General features: G+C 39.7%; 2 protein-coding genes across 11 annotated transcripts in view; both read left to right on the top strand.

Annotated features, from left to right (window-relative positions):
- PDE6H (phosphodiesterase 6H) overlaps positions 1-4,472 on the top strand; it is a 29,238-nt gene extending 24,766 nt beyond the window's left edge. For all 8 annotated transcript variants that reach the window (XM_077934897.1, XM_077934898.1, XM_077934900.1 and 5 more), the window contains one exon: positions 29-4,472. In XM_077934897.1, coding sequence (XP_077791023.1) covers positions 29-105 — 77 coding nt within the window. In that variant the 3' untranslated portion in view covers positions 106-4,472. The remainder of the gene's footprint in view (positions 1-28) is intronic.
- A 5,225-nt stretch (positions 4,473-9,697) lies between these two features.
- Positions 9,698-27,088, top strand: part of AGBL3 (AGBL carboxypeptidase 3) — a 33,621-nt gene continuing 16,230 nt past the window's right edge. Inside the window, exons 1-9 of one of the 3 annotated variants that reach the window (XM_077934891.1) lie at positions 9,698-10,039; positions 14,721-14,825; positions 15,661-15,721; positions 16,760-16,945; positions 20,231-20,338; positions 21,839-21,986; positions 22,724-23,506; positions 25,915-26,080; positions 26,527-26,653. In XM_077934891.1, the coding sequence (XP_077791017.1) occupies positions 14,760-14,825; positions 15,661-15,721; positions 16,760-16,945; positions 20,231-20,338; positions 21,839-21,986; positions 22,724-23,506; positions 25,915-26,080; positions 26,527-26,653 (1,645 nt within the window). In that variant the 5' untranslated portion in view covers positions 9,698-10,039; positions 14,721-14,759. Of the gene's footprint in view, positions 10,040-14,720; positions 14,826-15,660; positions 15,722-16,759; positions 16,946-20,230; positions 20,339-21,838; positions 21,987-22,723; positions 23,507-25,914; positions 26,081-26,526; positions 26,654-27,088 lie in introns of those variants that run through there. The other 2 variants (XM_077934892.1, XM_077934893.1) reach the window with 2 other exon arrangements.

Below are 27,088 nucleotides of genomic sequence, written 5' to 3'. Positions count from 1 at the left end.
TAATAAGCTTTCTCTCTCTTTCTTGCAGATATTACAGTGATTTGCCCTTGGGAAGCTTTCAGCCATCTGGAGCTTCACGAGTTGGCACAGTTTGGAATCATCTAATCTACCAGAATCCCTGCTTTTGACCGGAGCTCTGAAACAGTCTATCACCTGTGATACTTATTTCCACTCCTTCTTCAAAAATTCTGACATTTAACAAAACAGAGGGCTTTGTGGGGTCAGTTTTGAGCAACTTTCTTCTTAGATTTACTTTGCAAGAAAGGGTGTTAAAAATATATCCAACTGGCTCATCAGCTAAGAAGTTGGAATGGTTCTAAATGTTTTCGTGTAAAATATATTGTGTTCTTTTTCTCCCTAAAATTCTCTTTCTATGTACCATCTAGGATTTATCTGTATATATACATAAAACCCCCTTACCTATATGTTTTCATCTCATCTTGGATAAGTTATGAGTCTGTGTGCTTGCATATGCAATCCTAGAAGTCTTTGAAGTTTCGCTCATTGTTCAAATCTGCTCCCACGGCTCTCCTGCGCATCCATGAAAATTATCACAAACTTTGAGCTGCATTCCCACATAATGAGTATCCAAAACGACGTGTAGGGATGTTTCTAAACATTCCATAACCATAAGCAGGATACCCAGAGAGTTGCAAAAATAATTACCCATTGTGCCAGGAAAAGACTTTGGAGCCTGCTAAGTTCCATAGGCAGTAACACCACAGAAGCCATAAAAAGCAAGGGCTTGATAACACTGTAGACATTTTCTTAATTACAGGTTTATCAATGTAGCTGTTAGATTCCTGTTGCTCTAATAAAAGTTCCCGTTGCTCTAATAAAAGTACATTAAAAGCATGGTATTTATATCCTGTCACACTTTTTCATTCCTCATGAGTAAAGTCTTAGTGAAATCAGTTGCAGAGATTTCCTTTTCTTGCTCTGTCCAAGCTGAAAAGCACTCTTGTTTATTATTGTCACCTGGCTGAGGTATGGCAAAGTCTCCCAAGCAGAGGTGGCTGGTGCCCAATTGGACTCTTAGGGTAGAAGGCAGGGAAGCCAATGATAGGCACAACAAGAGCCAATGACAGGCAAAGTCAACTCATTCTAGTTTTGTCACCACCCTCCTCTGTGCTGAGTTCTACAAGGTCAAAACTGAGACTATGGAGGAGGAAGCTTATAGCCAGGAATAACTCCTGGACTGGTTTTAAGTAAGAAGGCAGGAAGATGGGAGGCTGCCTGAGAGCAGACTAAGGTTGAGGGGGCAATGCCCTATTTGCCCCAATGGACCAGCCACCGTGGCTCCCAAGTGAAGCTTGAGCTTCTAATAAAGCTCAACCTGGCTCCAGAAATTTCATTTACACATGGCTGTATACCTCATGGGTCGATTTAGATGGCAAGTTTTAGTTAGGAAAAGTAACAGCCTTCTTTGTAATATCCAGTCCAGTTGTCTTTTGTGGTGTTTGACTGCAGGATAAGATGAATTTTCATTTGAAACCAAGGTTGTGTATACACTCCCATTTGCCCTTCATCCAGGGTGCTCCCACCACTGCTTTAGGAAGTGGTGTCCATATGGTGTTGGCAACAATCCATATCTATCCTGAATCTGTCTTGTTGCTGCTTACAAAATTCTGCATTTTGATGCATTTCCCCCCAAAACCATCTTCAATCCAAACTGAGAGGGGGGAAATTGACTTAGCTGTGTTTTAAATTGGCAATATATACACAGCCTGACTTGTCATCGAGATCTAGGCACCAAATCACAAAACTTACCTCTAAAAGCTGCTTCATAAATTACATACTATCTGCATGAGTATGCTTTATTTTAGAGGAGAACTCTATATACACCCCATGATTTGCAAGCGCTGCTCAAGAATCTGTTTTACCACATGCATACAGCAGAACATAGAAGCTTGCATGATTCTCAAAATAAATGTCAATGGTGTCTCCCTACCCTGCCTTACACCTATGTATACCCAAATCAGGAAAACACCCTATATGAAGCCGCTATGCTGCCACAACTTAATGGAGATCCTGATAGACTCATGTGACTATAGGACATACTTTTGTAGGTAGCAGAATGATTCATTTTTGTAGCTTTCCACACCACTCCTGCCTTGCGGTCTTACAGCCCCAGGTGATGGTGGCAATGATTATTTACTATCCTGTCTGCATTCATTCAGCCCATTTGGAATGGCTGTAAAAAACTCTAGGCTGAAGTTTTACCCCCATTTAATCCAAGACAAGTTAATAGTGAGGTCGGTGGATTAAGTGATTTATACTGTTTGATATTCAGAATGGAGGATGTTACTTCATAAACATAATTCATCTGAGCTCCACTCACCATCTCCTACTATTGGGAAACTTATTTTTCCCCACATGCTGCTGCTGCTTTTGACTTGTATTGCTTAGATTTGTGTAGTGTGATCTCTATGAGCCCGCATTTTTACTTGAAAGCATCAGTTTGTGCGTATAGTGTGATGAACTCAGAACAACACACTCACTGGCCACAGTGGCATGATGATAGTGTTGCACGCCAGCCCAATTTCTGAGCAGTGCAAGATTCCAGGGGTTCCATGCGCTTACGCAGGGTTTGTGTTTCCTTTTGGAAATGAGGCACAGTGGAGATTGTGGTGTCTTTATGATATATGGTTTATATTCAGATCTATACAGCCTGAGTCTACAATGGAGGGGTTCACAGCATCAACACCCCAAAAGGGTCTTGTTTCTCCCATAGCCGCTGCCTTGGAGTCAAACAGAAATCAAACATCATGATCTCTGGCCAGTTTGTTGCTTTTCTTCTAGGTTATATCACACACATTATCTACTCTAAACTCTGACTCTATCTCTTGAGGGACCGGGCACACTAGCCATTAGCCGTCTAGCACCAAGCCCCTTAATCCCTCTTAATGGCTCATCACCCAGGCTGTCACCTCATGGGAAGGTAACTTGGCTTGATTAGATTTTAACACTTGCTGGATCCAGGGATTAATGGGGGGGGGGGGGAGTCTGGCACCCACAAACCTATAACACCAGCAAAGCTTTGAAGCTCAAATGTAAGCCTCACCTCTTCTGCCTAAAGGGAAAATCATTAGGAAGTTAGCAACAGTGCTGATTCTAGAGTTTAAAAGGTAGAGGCTAGCTATATAAATAGGAAAGGTATTACACAGCATACAATTCTGAGAAAGAATAGGATTTGTTCCATTATCACTGATTCAAATAAAGGACACAGTAACAACAATTTCATGCAGAGTTGCAGCTTGTCGCAACCTGGTGCCCTCCGGATGTTGTTGGACCTGCTGACTGGGCCTGATGGGAATTGCAGTCCAATAGCATCTTTGAGCACCGGAGGTTGGGGAAAGCTTTTAACAAGATCTTGATTCTGCATATACTTGAGCTCTTCACAGTAATTTTATTTAGGTTTTAAAAAGTGACTTTTTATTTTGTCTTCAGCTGTATTCTGCCTGATCTAGCTTCCTTCTCTCTCTCTCTCTCAAACATATTACATTTGCAGGTTTAGGATTACTGTCAAAAATTCCTTTTCCTAATTTAGCACTCAGACAATAATCTGATTCCAACATCTAGCACAGCTCAGAGCACATTTCCCCTGGGACCATGCTACTTTCGATTCCAGGTAGGAGGGGTCACATTCTTTAGTGTTCTTCAGTGTTAAGAAATACTCTTGTGTACGAGGATTCTAGTATCTACTGTACATTTGATTTTGCTTTATGGTTAACAAGTGGGATTTGTGCAGTGTGGAAGTACCCCTGTTTAGATTTCTGTTCACTCCATTCCATACCCTCTGAGCATGTTCAGTTCTCCTTGGACTGTTCTGGAGACCCCTCCCGCCAGCTTCCACCTCCACCCCCCCAAAAAATGTTAATCGTGGAACTGGCATCTCTTTCTTGTGCATGAAAGATACTGTTTTGACTGCATGACAACTGGCAGCCAGAGGAATGAGTTTGCTGTTGGTATATATGACTAATAAATATTAATGCAGTGCCAGTTAAAACATGTTTCATAATTCCAGATTATTACATTCCCTTGCATTGGCCTAAATTTGGGTATTCTGCCTACCAATGTTTCCTGACTGAAACATTCATTTATTGGTTGGGATTGTTGGAGCTGTATCTTTGTCCATTGCTTTTTTGTACATCGAAGAAAACCCAGGTATTTTGAAAACCACCACTAAGTTTTATTATACATTGCAACCATACAGGAACATATATATATTTAAGTGTGTGTTTATATACATAAGATTATAAACACAGGGAAACACATACATATGCTTCCTGGGAGCTTTTCTTGAGATTCCTTTCTTCTGCAGTGATAATCATCAAAACTGAAAGGTAACATTTTACATATAAAAATATTAATAAATGTCCAAATGTCATAGTACATATTTCCCAACATATGTATGTCCTAGTTCTTTTACTATAAAATATGAAAATGCAATAAAAATTGTTTTAAACATATTTGGGTATTGCTTGGATTTGATTATTCTTAAAGCTTACTTTAATTGCATGTTCCTCTGCTTTAACTTCCTCATTTGGGATGGCCAGGGGGGGCGAAGGGTAGGCTTATATATTGTTCTGGTTTCAATATGTACCTTCAATCCTGTCATTTGCCCCTTCTGCCCTTGCTTCCAATGAGGGCTGGATCTAGACAAATCAATAAAGCGTTTCAGGAAAATGCATTGTAAACTTCAAAGTGGGGAATCATGTTGGTGAAAGACAGAGCTCCACAGCGCCATCTGGTGTCACAGTGTTATAATGCATATAAAACACTTTTTCTTTACTAATGTAGCTGAGGTCTCCTGGGTTGTGTGCACATTAGGGTGGGCCACTGTTTCGGTGTGTTCATTTCTGTACCTTTGTCCATGCATGAACACATGCAATGTTATGGCTCCCAAATCAACCTTGATGTTTCCATCAAGGTGCTAGACAGGATGCATTCACACCGTGTGTTGTTGTTCCCTTCCCTCAGTTAGTACTTTCCTGCCCTATGGAAATTGAAGATCCATAATGAGCATGCATGCACATATTTGTGCCTGTGTACACACCTCTTTCTAAAAAAATGTGGAAGTAAATTTGCAATTAAACTTTTTCAATTAACCAGATTCACACAAAACAGCAGCCTTTTAAAAATAAATAAATAATAGATTGCTGTTTTCATTTCCAAGAGAGTGGAGGAGAGGCTTTCTTTGTCTCAGGATCTCACAGATCAAGTACTGTAACTGAAAATTGGTCACTTCTCTATAAGCTATATAATCAACAGGATGCATCATCCGCCGCCCCCTCCACGCCTTTGCTAAGCAGGTGTCTGCAGCTGCTCTCACTTGCTTTTAGAAAGCTGTGCTGGCTGTATCACTTGAGCTGCTGGAGCTGGAAAGTGAACACACACATTTCCTTTAGTACAATATTTTGAATATACCAGATCTGCATAAAAGGCCAGCAACAAAATTAAAGAATATGTATGTTTGGAGTTATTTGCTAGCTTGAAAGGCTATTTCCTTTCCTCTCTAATCCTTGCCTCTTGTATCTGCAAGGACAATTTTTATTTTTAATACAGCTGTTTTTTGTGGAAGAGCAATTCTGCACAAAACAGCTGTTTCAATGTTAGGCTTTTTGAAAACAGCAAACATGGCTTCAGCAACAACTGGTAGAAAAAGGCATGGTGTATGCAACCTTTCCTTTGGGCTGATGGAAACAAAATGGAAGTTGGAGGGCTGGGATTTTCATTGGGATGACACTGGTTGAGGAGGAGGGTTTAACTCTCCCTCCTCACATTGTGCAGTTCTGATGCCACAGGTGCTGTTCAGACAACAAAGTGCACATCAGTTGGGCCTTTAAGAATGTTTCTCTGCTATGGAATTCCTGAAGTTTGATGCAATCCAATTACTTTCAACAAGGTAAAATTTACAAGGAGCTTGGATGCAAACTCTGAAAATACAAAGGTTTGCAGGCTCATTTTAACACTGAGTTGGGGGGGGGGATGTTACGTTGGGGAGAGAGAGACCCTCTAGATACTCCTTCCTCCACCAGCAAAAACGACAATACTGCAAGTGATCCATTGTATGGCAACTATTACATTGCTAAATATGTAGCCTTGGGACTCAGCTACATTAGTAAAGAAAAAGAGTTTTATATGTGTTGTAACTGTGACACCAGATGGCGATGTGGAGTCCCGTCTTCCGCCAACGTGATTTCCCATAATAAAGTTTACAACACATTTACCTGAAACACTTCTTTGGTGTGTCTAGATCCAGCATTGTACAGCTGTGGTCACATGCAACCCTAACCTCTTTGGCTATTATCTGGAAAGACTCCTTGACTTCAAAACTTGCTAGAAACAATGATCTATTGGTTCTAAAAGGAAGGCGCACTGTGTCATTACCCCAAGCTCTCTGTACTGGTGATCATTTGTCACAGCCATTACAGTAATTTCCTCTCTGTCTGTTACCATCCTATGTCTAGCCCACTTCATTATCTTCATTATCACAGCCACATATGCATGAAATCAGCTTCTGGTTTCCCACATTCCCAACAATGAAGCTAGATCTTAGCTAGATGGTGGATGATTAAAAAGGTAAAGGGATCCCTGACCATTAGGTCCAGTCGTGACTGACTCTGGGGTTGCGGCGCTCATCTCGCTTTATTGGCTGAGGGAGCCGGCGTACAGCTTCCAGGTCATGTGGCCAGCATGACTAAGCCACTTCTGGCGAACCAGAGCAGCGCACGGAAATGCTGTTTACCTTCCCGCTGGAGCGGTACCTATTTATCTACTTGCACTTTGACGTGTTTTCGAACTGCTAGGTTGGCAGGAGCAAGGACCGAGCAACGGGAGCTCACCCCGTCGCGGGGATTCGAACTGCCAACCTTCTGATCGGCAAGCCCTAGGCTCTGTGGTGATTTGATACCCACAAAAATAACTATACATTTAAACATTTAAATGGTCTACCTCCAGCCTCTACATCACTAACAGCTTACCCACCCTACCCCCATGGGTGTTTACTCAAGAATTAAGTCTCAGTTTAATCAGGATTAGTCCCATGTAAGCGTGTTTAGGATTGCAGGCCTTGAGTCCCAAAGAGTGAGTGGGCAAGTTGTCTTATCCACCAGCCAACATGCCATTTTCTTTTGTGAATGGGTGGCAGATTGCAAGTTCAGTAGAAGCAAAGTACAAGTTCCAGGCAGGAAAGAGGGTAATGTTGCAATAGCAAGTTCTCTGGAGTGCATTATGTCATTACCATAACTGTATCACTATGGGCACCACAAGTGCTAAGATAAATGATTTATGAGACACCCTCCCACGATTTGTCTATTTTACACGATCCATCTTCGGATACATGCTGAAGTGCTCTAACAGTGCATGCAAAAAAGTAACAGTATGAACTGGCCTTTTCTGAGGCATCTGTGGAAACGGCAATATCTGACACAGAGTGTAAAACTGCCAATCCAAATCTTGAATTATATAAAGCTCCAGAGGAGGAATGACTCAGAGCTTCTGGGCAGTCACAGGAAAAATAATTATGTTTACATGATGAACCAAACTGGGACTCGGAATGTTATTCTTTGTATGTCATATTATCTGTGCTGACCTGTGTGCTCCATGGGAAATGGATGCGTTTTAACAGCACAACATCAACTGAATGCTAAGCCCGGGTTTACTAAAATATCCATTGAGCACTTCAGCTCAGCTCCATATCACTGACCCTAAAGAATGGCTGCTGCACTATACTGTTTCACATCTCCCATATGTCACAATGCTAGACCCAAGGGAGGGAAGCTGGGTGGATTTCTTTCCTTCTGAATTTCATAGTCTGGATCATTTTGTGCTTGTTGCTGGCTTGCACAAGGACATATTGGGAGCTCCCCATGAGACAAAGTCTTTGAAAATGAGAGCATCCAGGAAGAAGCATTCATATGATTATTAGTAACACTGTAGTAGCATTCACTCATAGATTTATACTCCAGAAAAGGTAAGTTTCTCATTTAAGTAATGTATTTTTTCATATGATTCAGACACCCCGTTTACTTTTTAAAACCCATAAGCACTAAATCCTTCATTGCTTTTTTCCATAACATTTTACACTAATACCAGGTTTTAAACAACACAATCCCCAAAGAGTGGCAGCATATTAAGAGAATTTTAAATTGTATTTTGAATTTCCTTGCTTTGGAGATATATTTATTAGAAGGGCTACTTCTGTCTCTTACCATGTTCATTCCCATTTTAACAGCTATGAAAAATGCTAGATCTGTAAAAGTTTTAGATGTAAAATGATCCAGCAAGGAGCAGCAGACTTCCTAAACATCTTTACACATAGATGCTTCAGTGATCAATCAAAGCGACTTTTAGCTTTTGTGCATTATTTCAAATCCTTTTTAAATGATAATTTCCCATCTGGACACAGAAGATGGAATATTAGCCTTGCTTCACAGCAGAGGCACCTATTCCTACACTTTCCCACTTCTCATTTTTTTTAAAAAAAACAGGTGGCTAGTGGCTAGATGTTTGCTCCTGCACAAGACGGGTCCAAAACAAAGCTTCTGAAATAAACAAAATATATACAGTAATCCTGTCACTTGTTTCCTTTTATCTATTCTTTGTTGTTACTGCCCTTTCTTAATCTTGCTTTCTCATTCTTTATTAATTGTTAGTGATTGTTAAGTGCTTTGTTATTGTTCCAATTCATAAAGGGCTTTGTTTAATCATGTTGTCACACTTTGGCAGCACCAATGACACACAGAACAAAATGAGTGGTTTTTTTTAAATATTTCAGTTCCTACATCTCCAGTGCCTTGTGCCTGCGTTTCCTTGACTCAGAAGAAATATCAATGCACCTCAAATATCTACGCAAAGTAGTCGCCTTGTCTTCAGGCAAGACCTTGAGCACCTAGAATAATTAGGTGATTTCCACCACCACCATCCCTGCTGTGGTGATGTAATACTGGGGGAACCTCCTCTGTTGAATATATGTACCCAGCTGAATTTATTATGTTGATTTTGCTTGGCAATTATTTAAATATCCTTAGTAAAGATCTTTATTAGCCTGTTGCTTTTTCCTAGGTGGGCACAGTGAGTTGGGAAAATTTCCTCTCTTGGGAATGCATCCCTTTGTGTTGGGATTGTGAAACAAACTTGGCAACACTCCCAGATGGCAAGTATACCTGCTTCCCTGATTTTTAAAAAAATCATTTTTATTGGTTTTACAAATATAAAATACAAATAAACAAAGAATAAAAAGTATATATAAAGAGATTATCCTAATCTCAAGACTCCCCCGCCCCCCATCGACACCATGGGGGTCCCATTTTAAACATCTACTACTGCATATTCATCCATGCTCCAATGTTTATATCAAACCGTATTATCCATTGTAATTTTTACAAAACTGAAATCAAAATCCTGCCTTTGTTTCCATCTGCTTACAGTGGTCTCCTAAATAAATTATAATTTGTTCCCATTCTTTTATTTTAAAAAATTGTCCTCTTGGTTTCTGAGTTTCCCATTCAGCTTTGCCATCTCGGCATTGTCCAAAGTGCTTCCTTGACATTTCATCCATTCCCTTGTGAGGTCCCTGCCCCTTGAACGAAAGGGGGAGAAATCCAACAGGTGGGGCTTTTCCGCAGAGCTGGCGGAACCTCACCTGTTGTTCTTCCACTCACAACGGGGAGGCTGTCAGATAGCAGATCTAAACAGAGGAAGGGGATGGTGGGACCAACAGCCCGGAGGAGCTTCTCTCGGCGGCGGGGAGAACGGGGGACCGGCCACAGTTCCACCCAGGAACAGAGCGGTTCGCAGTTGCCGTGGCAACGTCTTTTCTCGGCCTCCTCCGCTCGGAGCAGCAGCCCCGCCGCCAGCACTGGCCCGAAGAGGCTGCCGAGGCCACGCCCTCGCTGCGCGGCTGTTTGACTTGGCGGCTGGGCTTTTCCGCCAAGGGCGGGGTTGAGGTTTAGCCATGCGGAGTTAGGGACTTCCCGGCTCCTCCCCACCCCACCCCGAACCCGGGAATCAGCATTCACACGTTAATTCAAAGGTGAGGGAGGAGCGGGCATGAATGGTGTGCGGGCAACGGAAGGGCGTCTGTGGCACTGAAAGGCGGGTAGGCAGAAATGGGCGGGGGGGAAACCAGGTGCAGCTCTCAAGGAACGTGGGAATAGGTGCCTCTAGGCTCCTGACACGTATGTTTGTGACCTTTACCGAGCCTTGTTGCTCTGGCAGGGGGCTGGTGTTTATAATGGGATAGGTCTCCTCGTACCCGCCGTTTGTTTGTTTGTTTTTATTCTCTTTTGCAGCGTCCACATGACGTCGTTGGCATCAAAATGCCAGCCTGTGATTCCTTCCCATTTAATCCAGGTCTACTTTTTCTCCCTGGAGAAAATCCTGTACGTCCTTTGTTTTTAAACAACTTGTTGCCAACCTGTTTGCGATACCTCAGTGACCCATTTTCAGTATTAAGCCCCCGTCTGGAAGCGCCCAAGCTTGGCAGTTCAGGGTAAACTCAGTGGTGCGGTGAAATAATTTTAGTTTCTGGCTATAATGGTGAGCGGAGGGGAATTGATGAAGCGTATTATTACTTTACTAACTTCTAAATATGCTTATCCAGTACAGTACTGCTGTATTTGGGGGCACTTCTCATTCTGTTAAATAGTGCCCTGGAATTAATTCCCCAGGTGATACCACTGGGCAAACCTTTGCACTGGGGCTGGAGGTGGAGAAAACATTCCAGGGGCCACAATCACTTTTCAAGGGCCATATGCAAGTGGTTGGTGGGGCCAGAGGCCTTTTCTGTCATCCATCCAGACAGGCAAAAATGCTGAGGTTGTAAAGCGGGGCCTGGAGAGAGTTTATAGACCTGAAGGGCCAGTATTGGCCCCTATGCCTATAGTTCCCAAACACGGCTTTGTGTATCTGTTTGTGTGCACATTGTCTAATTTGGGGTACTGGAGATGCTTACATAGTGCATTTGAGGCAAGGTCCAGCTTTCTTGTCAGTATGCTACTTTGCCTCCATGCATTCCTCCTTAACCGAAAACAACTGTTGAACCTTTATCAAATGTCTGAAATAGCATTTTAATGGGAATGCTGACTGTGTCTTACAGCCTGAGGGCTGAGAAAAACTGTGATTGCTTAAATTCTTCCTAGAATATGCCTCTCATTCCAGAATATTTCTTTTCTACAGTACAGTACTCTGAAATAAAGGCCAAAACTCTAGAAGTGTCCCTCACTTTGAAATTTTGAGTGGTACCTGGTTGTAGCTGAATAATTTAAGTGGTACCTGGTTGTAGCTGAATAAATAATAAGTGCACAGAGTGAGTGTGGGCTGAAACTCTTCACCCTTTGCTTTTACAGTCATCCTTGTCAAATGTGACCTTTATTGGCAACACTATTGATTTACTTTTGCCTAGCAAAACAAGAAAGTGTTTGTGGTGCTCCTTGACTGCTTATTGGCAGATTAAGAGCAACATAGGTTCTTGCTGTCTGTTAATATTTCTTTTCCTTCTTCCCATCCTTTGTTTTTACAGCTGTTAGGATTTCTTCAAGTGGGTTCTGGGGATCGGAAATTGTTTTCCATTTTTAATAGCTCTGTCTTATACAGACAGGGCACAAGGATAGGCAAGCTTTATTGCCCCTTTTCATTCTGGTTAGGGAGGCTATGAAGATGATACATCTCAGCAAAATGTTTGATTTTCAAAGTGATACATTTCCTACATTCCTGAGGAAAATAAATCTTAACACACAGCAAAACCACATACTGTGTTGTCCATAATCTGCCAGTAAGCGGAGAAGGTAGCATCAGACACATACTATTGTTTTGCAGAAATAGATCAATAGGTATTGTCAATAATCAGCTCATGAGTCGAATCAGTTAACAACTAGAATTCAAAACTTATGGAGGAGTAATTCACTGTACAGTGGTACCTCGGGTTACATACGCTTCAGGTTACATAAGCTTCAGGTTACAGACTCCACTAACCCAGAAATAGTACCTCGGGTTAAGAACTTTGCTTCAGGATGAGAACAGAAATTGTGCTCTGGTGGCGCAGCAGCAGCAGGAGGCCCCATTAGCTAAAGTGGTGTTTCAGGTTAAGAACAGTTTCAGGTTAAGAACGGACCTCCGGAACGAATTAAGTACTTAACCTGAGGTACCACTGTATCTTCATAACATGTTACACTGCTTTTGGCTCACACTGACAAAAAATTATGTTGCTTCATCAGTAATGGCCCTCCACTCCACACGTAAACTGCCTGGCAGGGGGCACAGATGGCTCTTTGCCTTTGACAGAATTTGTGCAGTTGATATGCACTGTGAAAGCAACATTTCCCTCTCTTCATTGTCCTACATCAGCCCAGTGTATTGTTGATGTTCCCTTAGCATTATTCAAGACCTTTGCTTTCAACATTGAAAATGAGTGGCTTACATCTGTGAAATCTGGGACCTCACCCGCAGAAGCCATAGCAGTTAAAAGGTGGAATATGAAAGGAGAGTGGCCCATGTACCGATTATTAGTAGAAGTGGATAAAGATGAGCCAACTTTGAAGAAATATGATGAAATCAAAAACCACCTGTCAGATTGGCTCCAATATTTTCAGTTAAATCAAAGATTGTGTATAGATAAGAAAGAAGGTCTTGCAAAAGAAATATCTAAATTCGAAAAAGAGTTAACTCGCAATAAAGGAAAACACATTTCACGAATTTACGACTATTTATTAGAATGGGAAGTAAAAGAGGAACAAGTTAAAGTAGTAATGGTAAGGTGGGCGCAGCACCTTGTATACAATATCTACATGGAACAATGGGAAAGATTATGGAGGACAGATATTAAATTCATGGCACCTTAGGGAAAACACTATGAAGATGCTATACAGATGGCACCACACCCCTTTAAAACTCGCTAAAATGTATAAAGGCAGGTCGCCAACATGCTGAAGATGCAAAAAGGACGTAGGGTCATATTTTCATATCTGGTGGAACTGTGTAGTTATCCTTGAATTTTGAAATAACATCTATAGTGAATGTAAAAAACTATTCAAATTCACATTTGAAAAAAGACCAGAAATCTTCCTATTAGGTATACTACCAACAGAATTAAAAAATATATATAAGACCATTGTTTATGTATGCAATCACGGCAGCCAGAATAATAGTGGTAAGAAACTGGAAAAATGAAATCCTACCAATGATTACAGAGTGGCAGACTCTTATGATAGAATAACTAAAATTGCATTGTACAAACAAGATACTTGCAGAACTAGATTGATAATTGTAAGCAAAAAGTGTATTAGATACCATATCGGTTTTTATTTATATATAAAATGAAATTACATAAATCTGTGCAAGAAAATATAGACAATATAAGCAGTATAATGAGAATTATTGGAAGTTTTACATTTTAACCTGTTATTTAATTGTAACATACTGTATTTTTCCCCTTTTACTTTATTTTTTTCTTTATTTGTATTGCTTTTGCTTTGTATGATTTGTTATTTATGTATGTGGGAAATTAATAAAGATTATTTTTAAAAAGAAAAAAAATCTGAGAAAGCTGACGTAGGACTGTAGGAAACTGCCTTATACTGAGTCAGATTGTTGGCACATCTATTCTAGCTTAATATTATCTACACACTGATTGACAGTGTCTCTTCAGGATTTCAGATGGGGTATTTCCCATTCTTAAGGCGATGCTGGAAATTTAGTCTGTAATCTTTTGCATATAACGCAGATGCTGTACCACTGAGCTTTCTAAAAGGATGGGAAGAAGGTCCATTCTGTGATTTTTCTCTCTTATGGTAAATAATGATGCAGTGTTTCATCATGAAAGACAAGCAATGGTTTGAGGTCTTATCCTCACTACATTTTTGTGGCAATAACATGGACTCTAGTCCACTAAAGCTTATACCATAATAAATTTGGTAAAGTGCCACTAAACTATTCGTTGGCTTTGGTGGAAGAGACATAACACATTTATCCCTCTGGGAATTAGAAGCTGTTTATCTGTATCAGTAGCTACCCACAGTTATTTTCTGGGAATCTGCAGAAAAGATTAAATGGGAAAATGAAGATGTCAGAATCAAAGTCCCAATTATAATAATTCCAAAGCAATCAGCAGCATCTTCTATGTGGAACATTGCGCTTGAGTCTGCTTATTTTTGGCTGCCTGCAGCAACCTTACTTGTGTCAAAATGACTGACAGTGGAAACAACTACCTCACTATATGGGTTGATCAAGGATAAACTTCGCCAGGAAGATGTATAGTAGTGATGGTTTCATCAACTTCTCAGAATCTGTGTAGTTTGTGGGCAGCCATTTTCAGGGGCTCTAGTGCCATCCAAGAAGGCCTGAGACTTGTTTTTGATACACATCCTACATAGCATCAAAAAGCAAGGGCAAATTATAATTGTAACTGTGCATAGCGAAATTATAATAAACAGATAATCTGGAGATTTATGCTTTGTTCAGTTATAAACCTATTAGGTGATGCATAGGGCAGTAATAGAACTCACACATCCTATGCTTAAAATGGAAAAATGCCTCTGAGTTGGAAAAGTGTTATTTCATTATATAATAAATACTAGTTAGTCAAAACGATTGGTGCCACGAAACACCTAAAAAACCCACAGGATACTGGGGTTCTTATGCCTCCTTTTTGTTTGTGACAAGAGCTGTAGTCAAAGTTGCCATAGAGTTCAAACAGTTGATTTTTATGTGTTTTACAGTCTGTGGAGGAAAAATAAAAGGCCTGGTTTCAGGAGATTATGTCCGAAGATTCAGATAAGGACAAGCAGCACATAGAACAAATAACCAGTGATGATTACAATTCGGTATGCTCAGTCTTCAGTTTTATACATTATTCTAGAATATATTACCTATTTCTTGTAATGTTTGATTCGTTAAAGAAAATTTAGTTTGCCATCCCTGAATGGGAATATCCATGCCAGAGGAAACATGGTCTAGCTGGTGTGCTGTGGTGGTTAGAGTGTTGGACCTAGGAGCCCAGGGTTCGAATTCCGATGTAGCCATGGGTGGCCTTGGGCCAGTCATTGTCTCTCAACCTAATGTACCTCACAGTGTTGTGAAGATAAAATAGAGAGAAGGGAAACTATGTACTTAATACCAAGTATTGCTTTTCACCACTGACTACTAAGGAGCATTTATAATCATTCCGGCCCTATTAATCCTCTCACATGTTTCCAAATTCACAGCAGGATATTATGCAATGAGCAGTTAACATAATTCATTGTATTCACGCACAACAGATTCAGCAGAAGTTTAGAAGTCTATACAGTCTTTGGGGGTGGGGGGAAACCAACTCATTTATCTGACTTACAAGGGAGGTATTACTTACATCTTTGCTCACAATCCAACAATTCTTGCTATACTGTTTATTAAACTGTTTATTTAAGGTCTCTAATGGTGTGTCTATTTTTCATATTTTAAAGCCTGCAATCTGTTCTCTTTCATGATGATACCCTCTTGGTTTTATTTGCACTGTAGTACAAAGTTAGCAAAAATAAATTCAATTATTTCTTTATTTAGAATCATAATGGTCACTGTTATTGAGTGCCCAGTGTCCCATTTCAGATATTTTTGTCCACTTTCCGTGTGCAAGAAACACGTGACCTTACTTTCTGTTGTATTTTTCTGTTGTTTTTTTAGGACGAAGATCCCTTTAACCCATTTTTAACAGAAGATCTTGAGCGGTGTGCCTTTTATGCAGGTCTGAATATCGTTGTTCATTGTCAAACTAGTGAATTGAAATGCATTTGGGTAAGAGTAGAGAAGAATTAGCAGCTAGGTGGAACACAGCAAAGTTCTAGCATGCAGTGTTGCAAAAAAATGTCTAAAGAAATCATGTTTAGTGTCAGACATGAGGATAATTCGCTGTTAAAATGTAGTGGTATAATATCGATATTTATATGTGGCAATAATCTTTTTGTGATCTGTACAGGCAACTCCCCACTTATGCAGTGAAATGTGCATAAGTGGAAGCCCCCAGGAGAGTCTTCATGGCTTGCGATGAGACCCTCACCAGAGCCTGAAGAGGGTGTCATCTTTGGGCTCTGGGGAAGGTCTCCTCATGAGCCAGAAAGTCTTTCTAGTTCTTTCCACACTGCTGGGTTGCTGGCGCTGTGTGTGTGTGGTTGTGTGCAAGTAGATCACACACAAGTCTGTGATGTGATGATGGCATGAGGAGAGTTCCTTGAAGCTGGAGGCATAAAGTAGCCACCCTAAAAGGGTATGTGCTAATAGAAATGAAGAAATAATAGCACTTGCAAAACAGAACAAAACCACACACCCAAGTATTTTGAAAGCAAATTCTGCATTTTCTTCCTTAAACAAATTTGATAAGGGAGCCCTGGACCAGTTTATAAATTACTATAAAAACACAGTTGCTACTTTTGCAATGTTGTGTTCTTATACAGATTGATATTTTGTTGTTTTTAATGCCCAGCAGCTGCAAATGAACTTTGTGTTTTAATGATCTTGTTATTTTATAGCTTGTTTGTGGTTATTTGTATATGCTTGCTTTATTGTTGCTTCTTCATGTTCTATAAGATAGAAGCCATGGGCTCCTTTTGGAGGAAAGGCAATTCATACATACAGTAAAAAAATAAATACAGTACAGGAATCATGTCAGATAGGCAGATGAGATTATTCTTTTCAATTGTATCAGACAACTTGGCTGTCTAATTTAAGTTATCCAAGGCAAAACGAGTCAATGCTTTCTCTTCTCCCCCCCCCCCCAATCTTATAGATTCTTTTTATGATCAACTTTTGCCACGGACCACACAGATTTTATTGGAATATAACTCGGGGAAATGGGTGCCACGGCTTCGTGAACCACGAGATTTATATGGCCTGTCTCCTGCAGCTGGACACCTGAATCTAGTACGCTGGCCCCATGAGTATGAAGTTATCAGAGAGAAAATTGAGCATATTGGTAAATGATATTAAAAGTGTGTTCTGATGTGATAGTTTTGTAGCTAGTTATTAAAACAATATTTTCCTAAATTATAATTTCTACAGCAAAGCATTTTATAAATCCTTGCTGGAGTCAGTTAAATTTTTGAAAACCTTATACTGAAGAACGTGTGGAATACATACAGTATTATGTTAAAAGGAAAGGACAACAGAACCTAAACAGCCTCATAAATAAATGTGCCCTTTAGTTTCATATAAAGAAAGCCACACCCCCTTAATTAACAGTATCATTCCACCCTTTAGTTTCATTAGTTGAATGAGAATAGGATTGAGACTATATGCATAGGATCCAACTGTAATGTTTAATAATAGAAGAGCCCTGATGGTTCAGACCAAAGGCATATCTAGTTCAGCATCCTGTTTCCACTGGATAGTTGCCAATAAAGTCTGCAGTGCAGTAACATTTGACTTCAAAACTTATTTACGATTTCCCTTTTTTATACAAATTGCCTACTTTTTAAAGAAAAGTCAACAGGGTCAACCCTCTTCAGAACACTTGTGGGTTATTTAATACGTCAACAAAAGAAGCTAAGCTAGAAGGTCTACTGTTATTAAGAAGTTACTGAAATGCAAGCGTGGGATGTAGAACAAATGCAAAAGGAGATGTAGAACTGGAGGAGCACATGGCTAAAAACATTAAGAGCCAAAATTAAATACATTGGAAGCAAGAAATCAGATAGGAGTCAGTATGTTGAATGACAGGAGAGTTTAAAGGTAGGAGATTACATAAATTTCATAGCATCAGAATGAAGCCGGTGCATCCAACTTCACAATGAAATATGTAGGGCACAGATCAGTGCTTCTGAGATTTTTCAGGAAAATGTCTGAGGAACGGAGGCAGATAGTGATCATAAGATATTAAGTTATGGGCCTTATTTGCACATTAAAAGAAATGATCAAATCCCCAGTTCTCCATGGTACCCATCCATGAGTTTCTCAAGAACTCAAATGTGAAAATGCTGAGCTTTTAACAAAAGTAAGTTCCTCAACCCTAAATTGACCTCAGTACCAGCCCAGCCTTTATTCTTGTTTTAAAGATAAGTAACAAAAGCTGGGGAATTGTTATGACAATAACTTAATCTGATGTTACGTTTTCAATTCCACTTGGTTTTCCAATTGGATAGTAGTGGTTATTTTTATAAGTGCATTATGATACAACTGGATTATTTGTGTAATGGGAATTATGCTTTGAGTTGAACTGTCATAGAAATGATCAGTGGAGATCAGTTGTCTTAAAAATCATGTACTTATGTAGCTGATAACAGAAGGCCCTTCAAAATCTTAATTAAGTCACTATTTGTAATCATGGATAGATACCATGTTGTTGTTTGTTGCCCCTTTCAGCTCGATTTCTAAATAACTTTAGCTCCTATACATTATTATCACAAGGTTGCATTAGCCAAAGGGTTCTGTTATTTACCAGATAAGTTAAAATGTGTATAAATATGCCAGCAACTAATATAAAGCTGAGGCTCCCAAAACTATATTATTTTATACTCACATCAAATTTTAGCTCTTTGGCACCATATTTTCCAACTCTAAAGTAGAAACAAATGTAATTTTAATATAAGCTGACATCTGTTAACTCTCAGCAACAGTTAGGATCAGATTGCTGTTTGTTTATAAGCCAACATGTGAAGATGTTTTAACTTAAGGCATAAGTATTAACTTAAAGCATTGGTATTTCCATAATAGGACAATTTTGAATGCCTGCTACAAAATGAAAATGAAATGTTATCATAAAGATACAGAGATAGTCTTAAGAAATTAAGGTCTATCACATATGAAAAGATAATATGTGTAATTGTTATCATATCCTGTCTGCTTTGGTGAGGCTTCATACATTTCAGTGGGGATTTGAAGTTGAATCATTTTTGTGCAAGTTTTTTTCTTGTTCCAAAGTTTGTGGTCTGATACTGACATCTTCTGGAAAAAGCATCCTTCTGCTCTTGAAAAATAATTTCATGAGGAAATGCTTGAAAAACCTTGGAGGTAGTCATAGAACATAATGAATCTGTGAACTAGATCAGAGTAATTCATACCTGTGACGCATGTAGAGTGTATAGTTCTTAATCCTAAATAATGTTTCCTTTAATGTGAACAAAATGATCCTTTCTTAGTTCAGGGCCTCCTAAAGGTACAGTATACTAAAGCAAAGTATAATATCTATAGAATCTGGGATTTAAAGAAATACACTTGACCAGCCAGTCACATACATCAGTGGTTGTTTTAAGTGGTTGTTTTCATGAAAGAATGAGGTCAATTCTTTGTAAAGCATCCTGAAGATGGTATTTTATTATTAATAATAAGCATGTATGCATATTAATATACAACAATGTGTTTACACAATAATGTGTCTGTGAGAGGGGAATTATTGGTTTGTAAATGTTTTTGTTTTATTATGTATTTTGTGTTCTCATTTTGTATTTTTATGTTATGAACTACCCTGTGATCTTCAGATGAAGGGCAATATAATGAACAACAATAAGAAGACGTGTGCATGCACACGAAAGCTCATACCGATAACAAACTTAGTTGGTCTCTAAGGTGTTACTGCAAGGAATTTTTTTATTTTGTTTCGACTACGGCAGACCAACACGGCTACCTACCTGTAACTAGAAATATAGACGATGTTTCTTTTCACATTTTCATCACAACAGTGCCAAAAATAGATGCTGATGTTCAGTTTTTAAATTGTCTTGTGAGTTGTCTCTTTGGCAGTGAGGAACTCTTGTAGTAACAATAGCAAATGTAAACTTGTACGTATTGCTTCTTTGGATCACAGCCACTGTGTTGACAACATACATGCATCTGCTATACAAATTATGTATATGATGTAATAGAGAACAAGTAGCTGTCCAGATTTCAGTGGTGCAAGGTAATGATTTGGTTATAGATAAGGCTGAAGGTTCTTCTCATAGGCTACAAATGAATCTTGTTAACTTCTGGGGCGTGCATCTCTTTTGTTTCATCAAGATTCTATTGTCCATGGCATTTACATCTTGATCATAAAACAGGAGATGACAGACTATCAGCATTTCCATTTAAAAAATAGATTAAATGTATCTTATCAATAGTAGCCAGCCACAAAGGGATTTTTAAGGCAACACTTCCTTACTGTTTAACAATGCATAAATATAAAGCTAATTTCATGATTTTTGGTTGCATGCCACACAATGAGTGTTTTGAATTAACAGCTATAATTACTGTAAATATTAATTAATTAATTTGTTTTGTTTTCCAGAGTGGGTTCCCCCTCAGCCAGAGCCACTATACAGTCCAACATGTCTGGAGACTGAGCCTCTTTGCACAGACCCCGGAGAGGGTGCTGTGGTGTATCTAGCAGATGGAGGTCTGAGCACATTTCATTACTGAGTGCATAATACTTGAAGCATAACCATGTTTGTGATATTAAATGGTTTTCAATAGAAAAAGATACATAGTACTATCTTAGAAGTAACTGAAAAAGAGAAACTGGAGAGGGAATCCAGTTGAACAAGCAAAAGACCAAGATCTACAAGTATTTATTTAGAATAATCTGCAAGTATTTATTTAGAATACAAACACCACTCAAAATGCACATGTGTTGAAATATAATGGCAGACAGTGGTTGTTACTGAGCAATTAACAGGCTGTTATCCTAAAGATAATGTCATGGGCAACTAGTTGCATATACTTTCTGGTGGCCCTGGATGACAGAAGGCTCATTCTGTATGTATAAGAAACTTAGTTATCCATCTGGGGCTACACTGAGCATCAAAATGAAGATACAAATACACAGTTAAGTGTGAATGTGCATTTGTTTCAAGCTACACCCATGTATAGTCTGCAGCTGCATGCAGATCTGGTTTTTTGAATGGGGGAGATTAACATGGGAGCAAGCCCTATTAAATTCAGCAGAATTCTCATTCATTGACATAATGAGTGTAACTGTCCTCTCTCTGGCCCACAATTCTGGATTCCAGAAATCTCGAAAGCTTTATTAAAGAGTTCCGTACACAATCTCTGCATCAGCTCAAGATACAGGTTACAAGGTTAAAAGGCACATCAACAGAGTCTAAAATACATGGCTAGACATAAGTGAAGACATTGTTCCAACACATGTTGTGCACCTTCCACTCTGGAGCTCATAATTCATGTAGTTTCCCTCCCAAGCAAGAAGACTGAGCTTGCAGGTATGTGCTCCTGTGGGGATGGATCTGTTTGCACTTGCACTGTCAGTGGCGTGCTCTTGACAATGGAACTTGAGTCCAGGCCTGCAATCTGGTTGGCTCCATTCATTGACTGGCCAGCTCCTCTATTAGTGTGGGAACCCAGAAAGCAAGGTGGGGTTCCCCATCCCCTTCTGGAACATCTGATAGCCCCAGGTCAGGGTCCCCCTCCACATCATTGCTTGAGCTTTCCCCAACCCCCTTCTCAGCCTTTTCATCTGACCGATTACCACCCCATCCTACTTGGTGGCATGGGGCCCGTGACAGTAGCTGATATTTTGAGGCAAAAATATTATTATATAACACATATGAAAGTTAGTGTAAGCATTAAGAAAACACTGCAGGATTGAACAAAGGCAGTGACACTTGCTTAGAGGGATGCTATATACAGAGGCTGTATTCAGATGCTGGATATATAAACCCAATAGCTACCATTTTAAACAGCTGTCTATATGATGCTGAATACTTCTTGACCAAATTTTAGTTTTGAAATTCCTAAGGGAAATCAGGCAATTCTGCAGTGGCACTAGGACACCACCAAGTGGGTAGTCTCTGAGTGAGCCCTCCCTTCTTGCACAGAATATTTTTCTAATAGTAATTCACAACTGAATAATAATTGTATATTTTGCTTCTCTCACTAGCTGATAAAGAGTCCAGCTTTATGTATTCTCGAATAGGGGGGAGCTTCCCCTCAAAGCAGGTGCTTCCTCAATCATGGGATGACTGGGACAATACTTTGATCTTTGAAGCACGATTTGAAAGTGGCAATCTGCAAAAGGTGGTCAAAATGTAGGTTGCTCACCATTTCCCTTTGATTTGCAGGAGTAGTTGCTGGTTTCTGTCTGCATTTGTTCTGGCATTAAAGGGTGATATCCAACTAAGTAATTACTTGTAGTAGTCACATTGAAATCAGTAGGTTGACTACTTAGACTGAGTATGGGTATCACCTGTACTCTTGTTTTGGCAGACCTGGATTAATAGCTTAGAAAACATGAAATGCAGATATCCATATACACTTGCAGGAAAGTTTGTATTGGCTTATTAGAATCCCAGAATCACTCAAAGAGGACTAATTTCTGACCACTCAGCACTTGTACAAAATATAGACAGTCAGGACCACAAAAACGCTCCAAATGTGTGAATTGGTATGTAATCATATGTGAATCAAAATAAAGCAGTAAGATAAAACAGCTAATGAACATAATTGTAAAATACAATATATATTGAAAGACATAAGAGAATATAACTTAACTGCTCATTCAAGACATCTGAGAATTTGATCTAAGCTCACCATAAAGATCATGTGGACTATTTTTAAAATACAAATATGTGCATGAACAAGTTCCTTATAAGTTTATTATAGGAAACAAAATCTACAAACAATTTTTTGTGGAAAAAAATTGGGTTTAAAAAGATACATTTGAAATAAGAGAGATAAAGGAGCAGCATATATCATGTTTCATAGCTGCCTGAATGCCCAACAGTATATTATATACTAAAATACTTTTCTCCTTTTCCCATGCCAGTAGTGATTTTGAGTACCAGCTGACACTACGCACTGATCTCTACACAAATAAGCACACCCAGTGGTACTACTTCCAGGTCACCAACACCCAAGCAGGAATGCCCTACCGTTTCACCATTGTCAACTTCACCAAGCCAACAAGTTTGTATAATCGTGGTATGCGTCCGTTGCTGTATTCAGAAGCAGAAGCAAAGATCCACAAGGTGGGGTGGCAAAGGACAGGAGATGAAATCAAGTATTATAAAAACAATCTCGGCCAAGGTGGGCGCCAGTATTTTTCCCTGACATGGACGTTCCAGTTCCCGCACGACAGGGATACCTGCTATTTTGCCCACTGCTATCCTTACACTTACAGTAACCTGCAAGACTACCTAGCAAACATTGCTGCAGACCCAAGGCGGTCCAAGTTCTGCAAGATCCGCATCTTGTGCCATTCCCTGGCTAGGAACATAGTCTATGTTCTAACCATCACTAACCCCTTGCAAGATTTTCAGGAGGAAAAACGCAAGGCAGCGGTGATTGTGACTGCCAGGGTGCACCCAGGTGAAACGAATAGTTCCTGGGTGATGAAGGGCTTTCTGGATTACATTCTGGGGGATTCAAATAATGCCCAGTGGCTTCGGGACACTTTTGTTTTTAAGGTGGTACCAATGCTGAATCCAGATGGTGTGATTGTAGGCAATTACCGCTGCTCTTTAGCAGGCAGGGACTTAAACCGCAACTATAAATCGGATCTCAAGGAATCATTCCCTCCCATCTGGTGTACCCGCAGCATGATCAAAAGGTAAAAAGGTAACACCATCCCTCTTCTGTGTCCAGTATCACCACTCTTTGTTCATTATTATACCAATATTAATTCATACATAATGTGTATTCATCTTGTTGCATTGAACTTATTTTTTGTTCAAATTTTGTTGAAATTTTAGGTACATCTAAATGTTGTTTTAATACTTTCCCTGATTGGCATGTAGAAGGCCTCCAGGAAAATCGTGAGTTAGCACTCCCTGCTGCTGAGGACAGGCAAGGACATGTGATAAAGTTAGAATTATAAAACCAGCGGCAGCTTCTCAAGCCCATCCCCACTTCCTTTCCCTGCCCAGCCTAGGATAGAGTATTCCTTCAGCTTCTGCTAGAATTCTATTCAATACAGTGGTGCCTTGCAAGATGAAATTAATTCGTTCCGCGAGTTTTGTCGTCTTGCGATTATTTTCGTCTTGCGAAGCACGGTGTCGGAAAAGTTTTGGAAAAGCTTCAAAAATCACCAAAGTCTTCAAAAACCTCAAAAAAGGCTACCACACCGCGTTCTATGAGTTGCTCCTCGAAGTCAAGTCGCAACTGTATTAACGGTGTTAAGAAAAAGGAAACAAACTTGCAAGACGTTTCCGTCTTGCGAAGCAAGCCCATAGGGAAAATCGTCTTGCGAAGCAGCTCAAAAAACAAAAAACCCTTTTGTCTTGCGAGTTTTCCATCTTGCGAGGCATTCGTCTTGCGAGGTACCACTGTACATTTTATCTTGTAATTATTAGCTTTTTCTCTATTTGCTGATCTTTAGCCCGTTCCTTTTTTGTTTTCACCTGTTTCCCACTGTGTGTTTTAAAAAAGAAAAGACTAATTTAGTTGCTCTCTTTTTCTGGTTTGGCTGTCTGTCCTTCATCTGGCTGTCTGGCTTCATCAGGAAAAGCCACTTCTGCTCCCTGGTTTCCCACGGGCATCTGGTTTGGCCGCTGTGAAAACAAGATGCTGGACTAGATGGGCCATTGGCCTGATCTAGCAGGCTATTCTTATGCTCTTATATGTATAGAAATGCTCTGAGGGGATAGGGGAAACGAGCCCTGTGTGTTTCAAATATTTAATGTGTACATAGAGCTATCAGTGATCTTACAACTCCTGACCTCTCTCACTGCATGGGATCTGGCATCAGTCCAGAACATGAGAGCCCATCAGGAAGTCTGATTTTCTTTTTCTTATGTTTGTTTTCACTCTACCTACTTCCCTGAAAAGAAAAAAAACTGCAGTCAAGGTGGTTTTTGAGTTGAGGGTTTAACGGCAGGTTTGTCTGGGTCTTAATTTGGACCATCTGTTTGGGGCTCAGATCTGGAAGTTAGCTTTGGGAAGTCGCATTTTCCTGAAGGCCTCCTACACACTGACCAGGAAATGAAACTTGTTAGTCATTGTGAGTGTGGGTTCTGGTGGGCATGGAGGAGGCCTCCTTCTCCACCCCGGCTTAGTACAGATGGCACTAGTCATCACTGGTTTTTGAATGTTTTAAATTACCTGTTTTTAAGGGTCTTTTACTGATAATTTTTATTTAATGTAACCTTCTTTGAGGTTTTATTATGATAAAGCAGAACAAACATTTTATCAAATGTAAAATGAAATAAAAATAAATCATCTTAGTCTTTGGGGGTTTGGTCCTTCCAGTTTAAACCATGCCTTTTTCAGAGGTGTTTTTCTTTCCTTTCTGTATGTGTGTGTGTGTGTGTGTGTTTGTTCCTTCAGTCGCACACTCTCTCTTTTTCTCTGTCTTTCAACAATGGTTGGAACTTGAGAGGGGCTGAGGAATTGGCTGTATAATTCTAACTTATTCATATGCTCCTTCCTTCCTTCCTTCCTTCCTTCCTTCCTTCCTTCCTTCCTTCCTTCCTGGTGATGGGTTTAACACATTGTTTCCATGGAAGACTCCTGCAAAGCCACTGGAAGGGAATATTCACAGTGAAGTAACCAGTGTTCCATTCTAATGAACATAGACTGGAAAGACCAACCTCTGGAGAAGGAAGGGAATTCCCCTATTTTCCTCAACAAAGCTCTTTAATCTTCTGTTAACTGTGTTTTTCACATAATGACAGCAACTTATGTGATAGTTCTGTTTTTTAAACATTTGTCACATGTCGGCTGCAATGGAAAAAGCATTTTAATATTAAGCATTTAGTATCTGTCATTGGAAAGGCAGTGATGGCCTAATAGGTGCAACTCAGCTCTTATTGGACTCAAGGGAAAAGCTCCCCTGACACTAATGCAGCTAACCAATGCCCTAGTGCAGGTTGTTCCAGTAGAAAAACAATCCGTCAAGCAATGATCATCTTTAATACCTTTAAGAGATTTCCTAAAATTGCTATCATAACCCAAAAAATCAAGAGTGTCTGATTTGCAGAAACCAAAGCTGCTCTTATTTAACTTTCTACCTTGTTACAGAATGATGGGAGAGCGCAAGGTTCTCCTATATTGTGACCTTCATGGTCATAGCAGAAAAGAGAATGTCTTCATGTATGGCTGTGAAAAACGAGATCGTCAAGAAGAAGGGGCAGGCTTACATCAGCGCGTTTTCCCTCTCATTATGAGCAAACGCTGTCCCGATAAAGTAAGCTGACATTTAACATTAATATGTAAGAAATCATCTCTTTCAGTACATTAAAAAATTGCTAAATCACTTGACAGTTTTCTACGTCGTTTCAATGATCTAAACATTGTAAGAAGTTTGTGCTTTAAAAATAAGGGATTATATTGCGATAGTTGTTAAACATACTAGGAGTTTCCTTAGTCAGTCCCTTTAGGAGCATGCACCATGACATGAAGTTATTATATCATGCACTTCCTTCTGCCCCTGCCCTCTACCCCACCTCTGTAACAGCCTATAATGCACAGTGGGCAAGAAGACATGAATGACTTGACAACATGACATCACCAGTAAACCAAACTATGTGCTAAGGAAGACTGTGGCACGGGGAGGCCATTTCTGGGCACAGCTGTATAGTTTTGGCCTCGTTGCAAAAGCGCAGTAGTAATTCCACTTCTCTCTTTGTTAAGTTCTCGTTCCAAGATTGCAATTTCAAGATACAAAAAGCTAGAGAAGGGACAGGTCGAATAGTGATGTGGAAGATGGGCATCAGCAACAGCTATACCTTAGAAGTTACTTTCTGTGGGTCTAAACTGGGTAAGGCAAATATAGTTTTTCTCTAGAATCTATATTTAAAGCATTCAAAGAAGTCTCATGTCTTGTAGCTGCAGATTCTTTAAGAGATAATGTGAGCTTATTGTGTTTGACAGATAAATACTACATAGGAAGACATGTTGAAACGTTAACGTTATAGGTGTATATTAAAATTGCATTTGGCCCAAGAAATAGTGGTTGTGGGTACCAAATGTACCAATTACAGGGAGTAAATGACTACAGAAGGGTGGGATTTTGTCTAATGGGTTTAAAACTGAGTTTATGCTTACCTGAAAGTCAGTTAAGCTGTATTTACACAGCAGACTAGCAGTGATTCCCTCTTTGGGTATTGTAGTTCTTTGAAGTTGGGTAAATAGGAATCTCTAACACAGAATTCTCACACTTTCACAACTTTGAAGCTGTGGTTGTTGAACTGAT

Source organism: Podarcis muralis, chromosome 10, assembly GCF_964188315.1.
Source record: "Podarcis muralis chromosome 10, rPodMur119.hap1.1, whole genome shotgun sequence".
In the NCBI taxonomy this organism is placed as follows: Eukaryota; Metazoa; Chordata; class Lepidosauria; order Squamata; family Lacertidae; genus Podarcis; species Podarcis muralis.
This window is presented reverse-complemented; position numbering and strand designations above follow the sequence as displayed.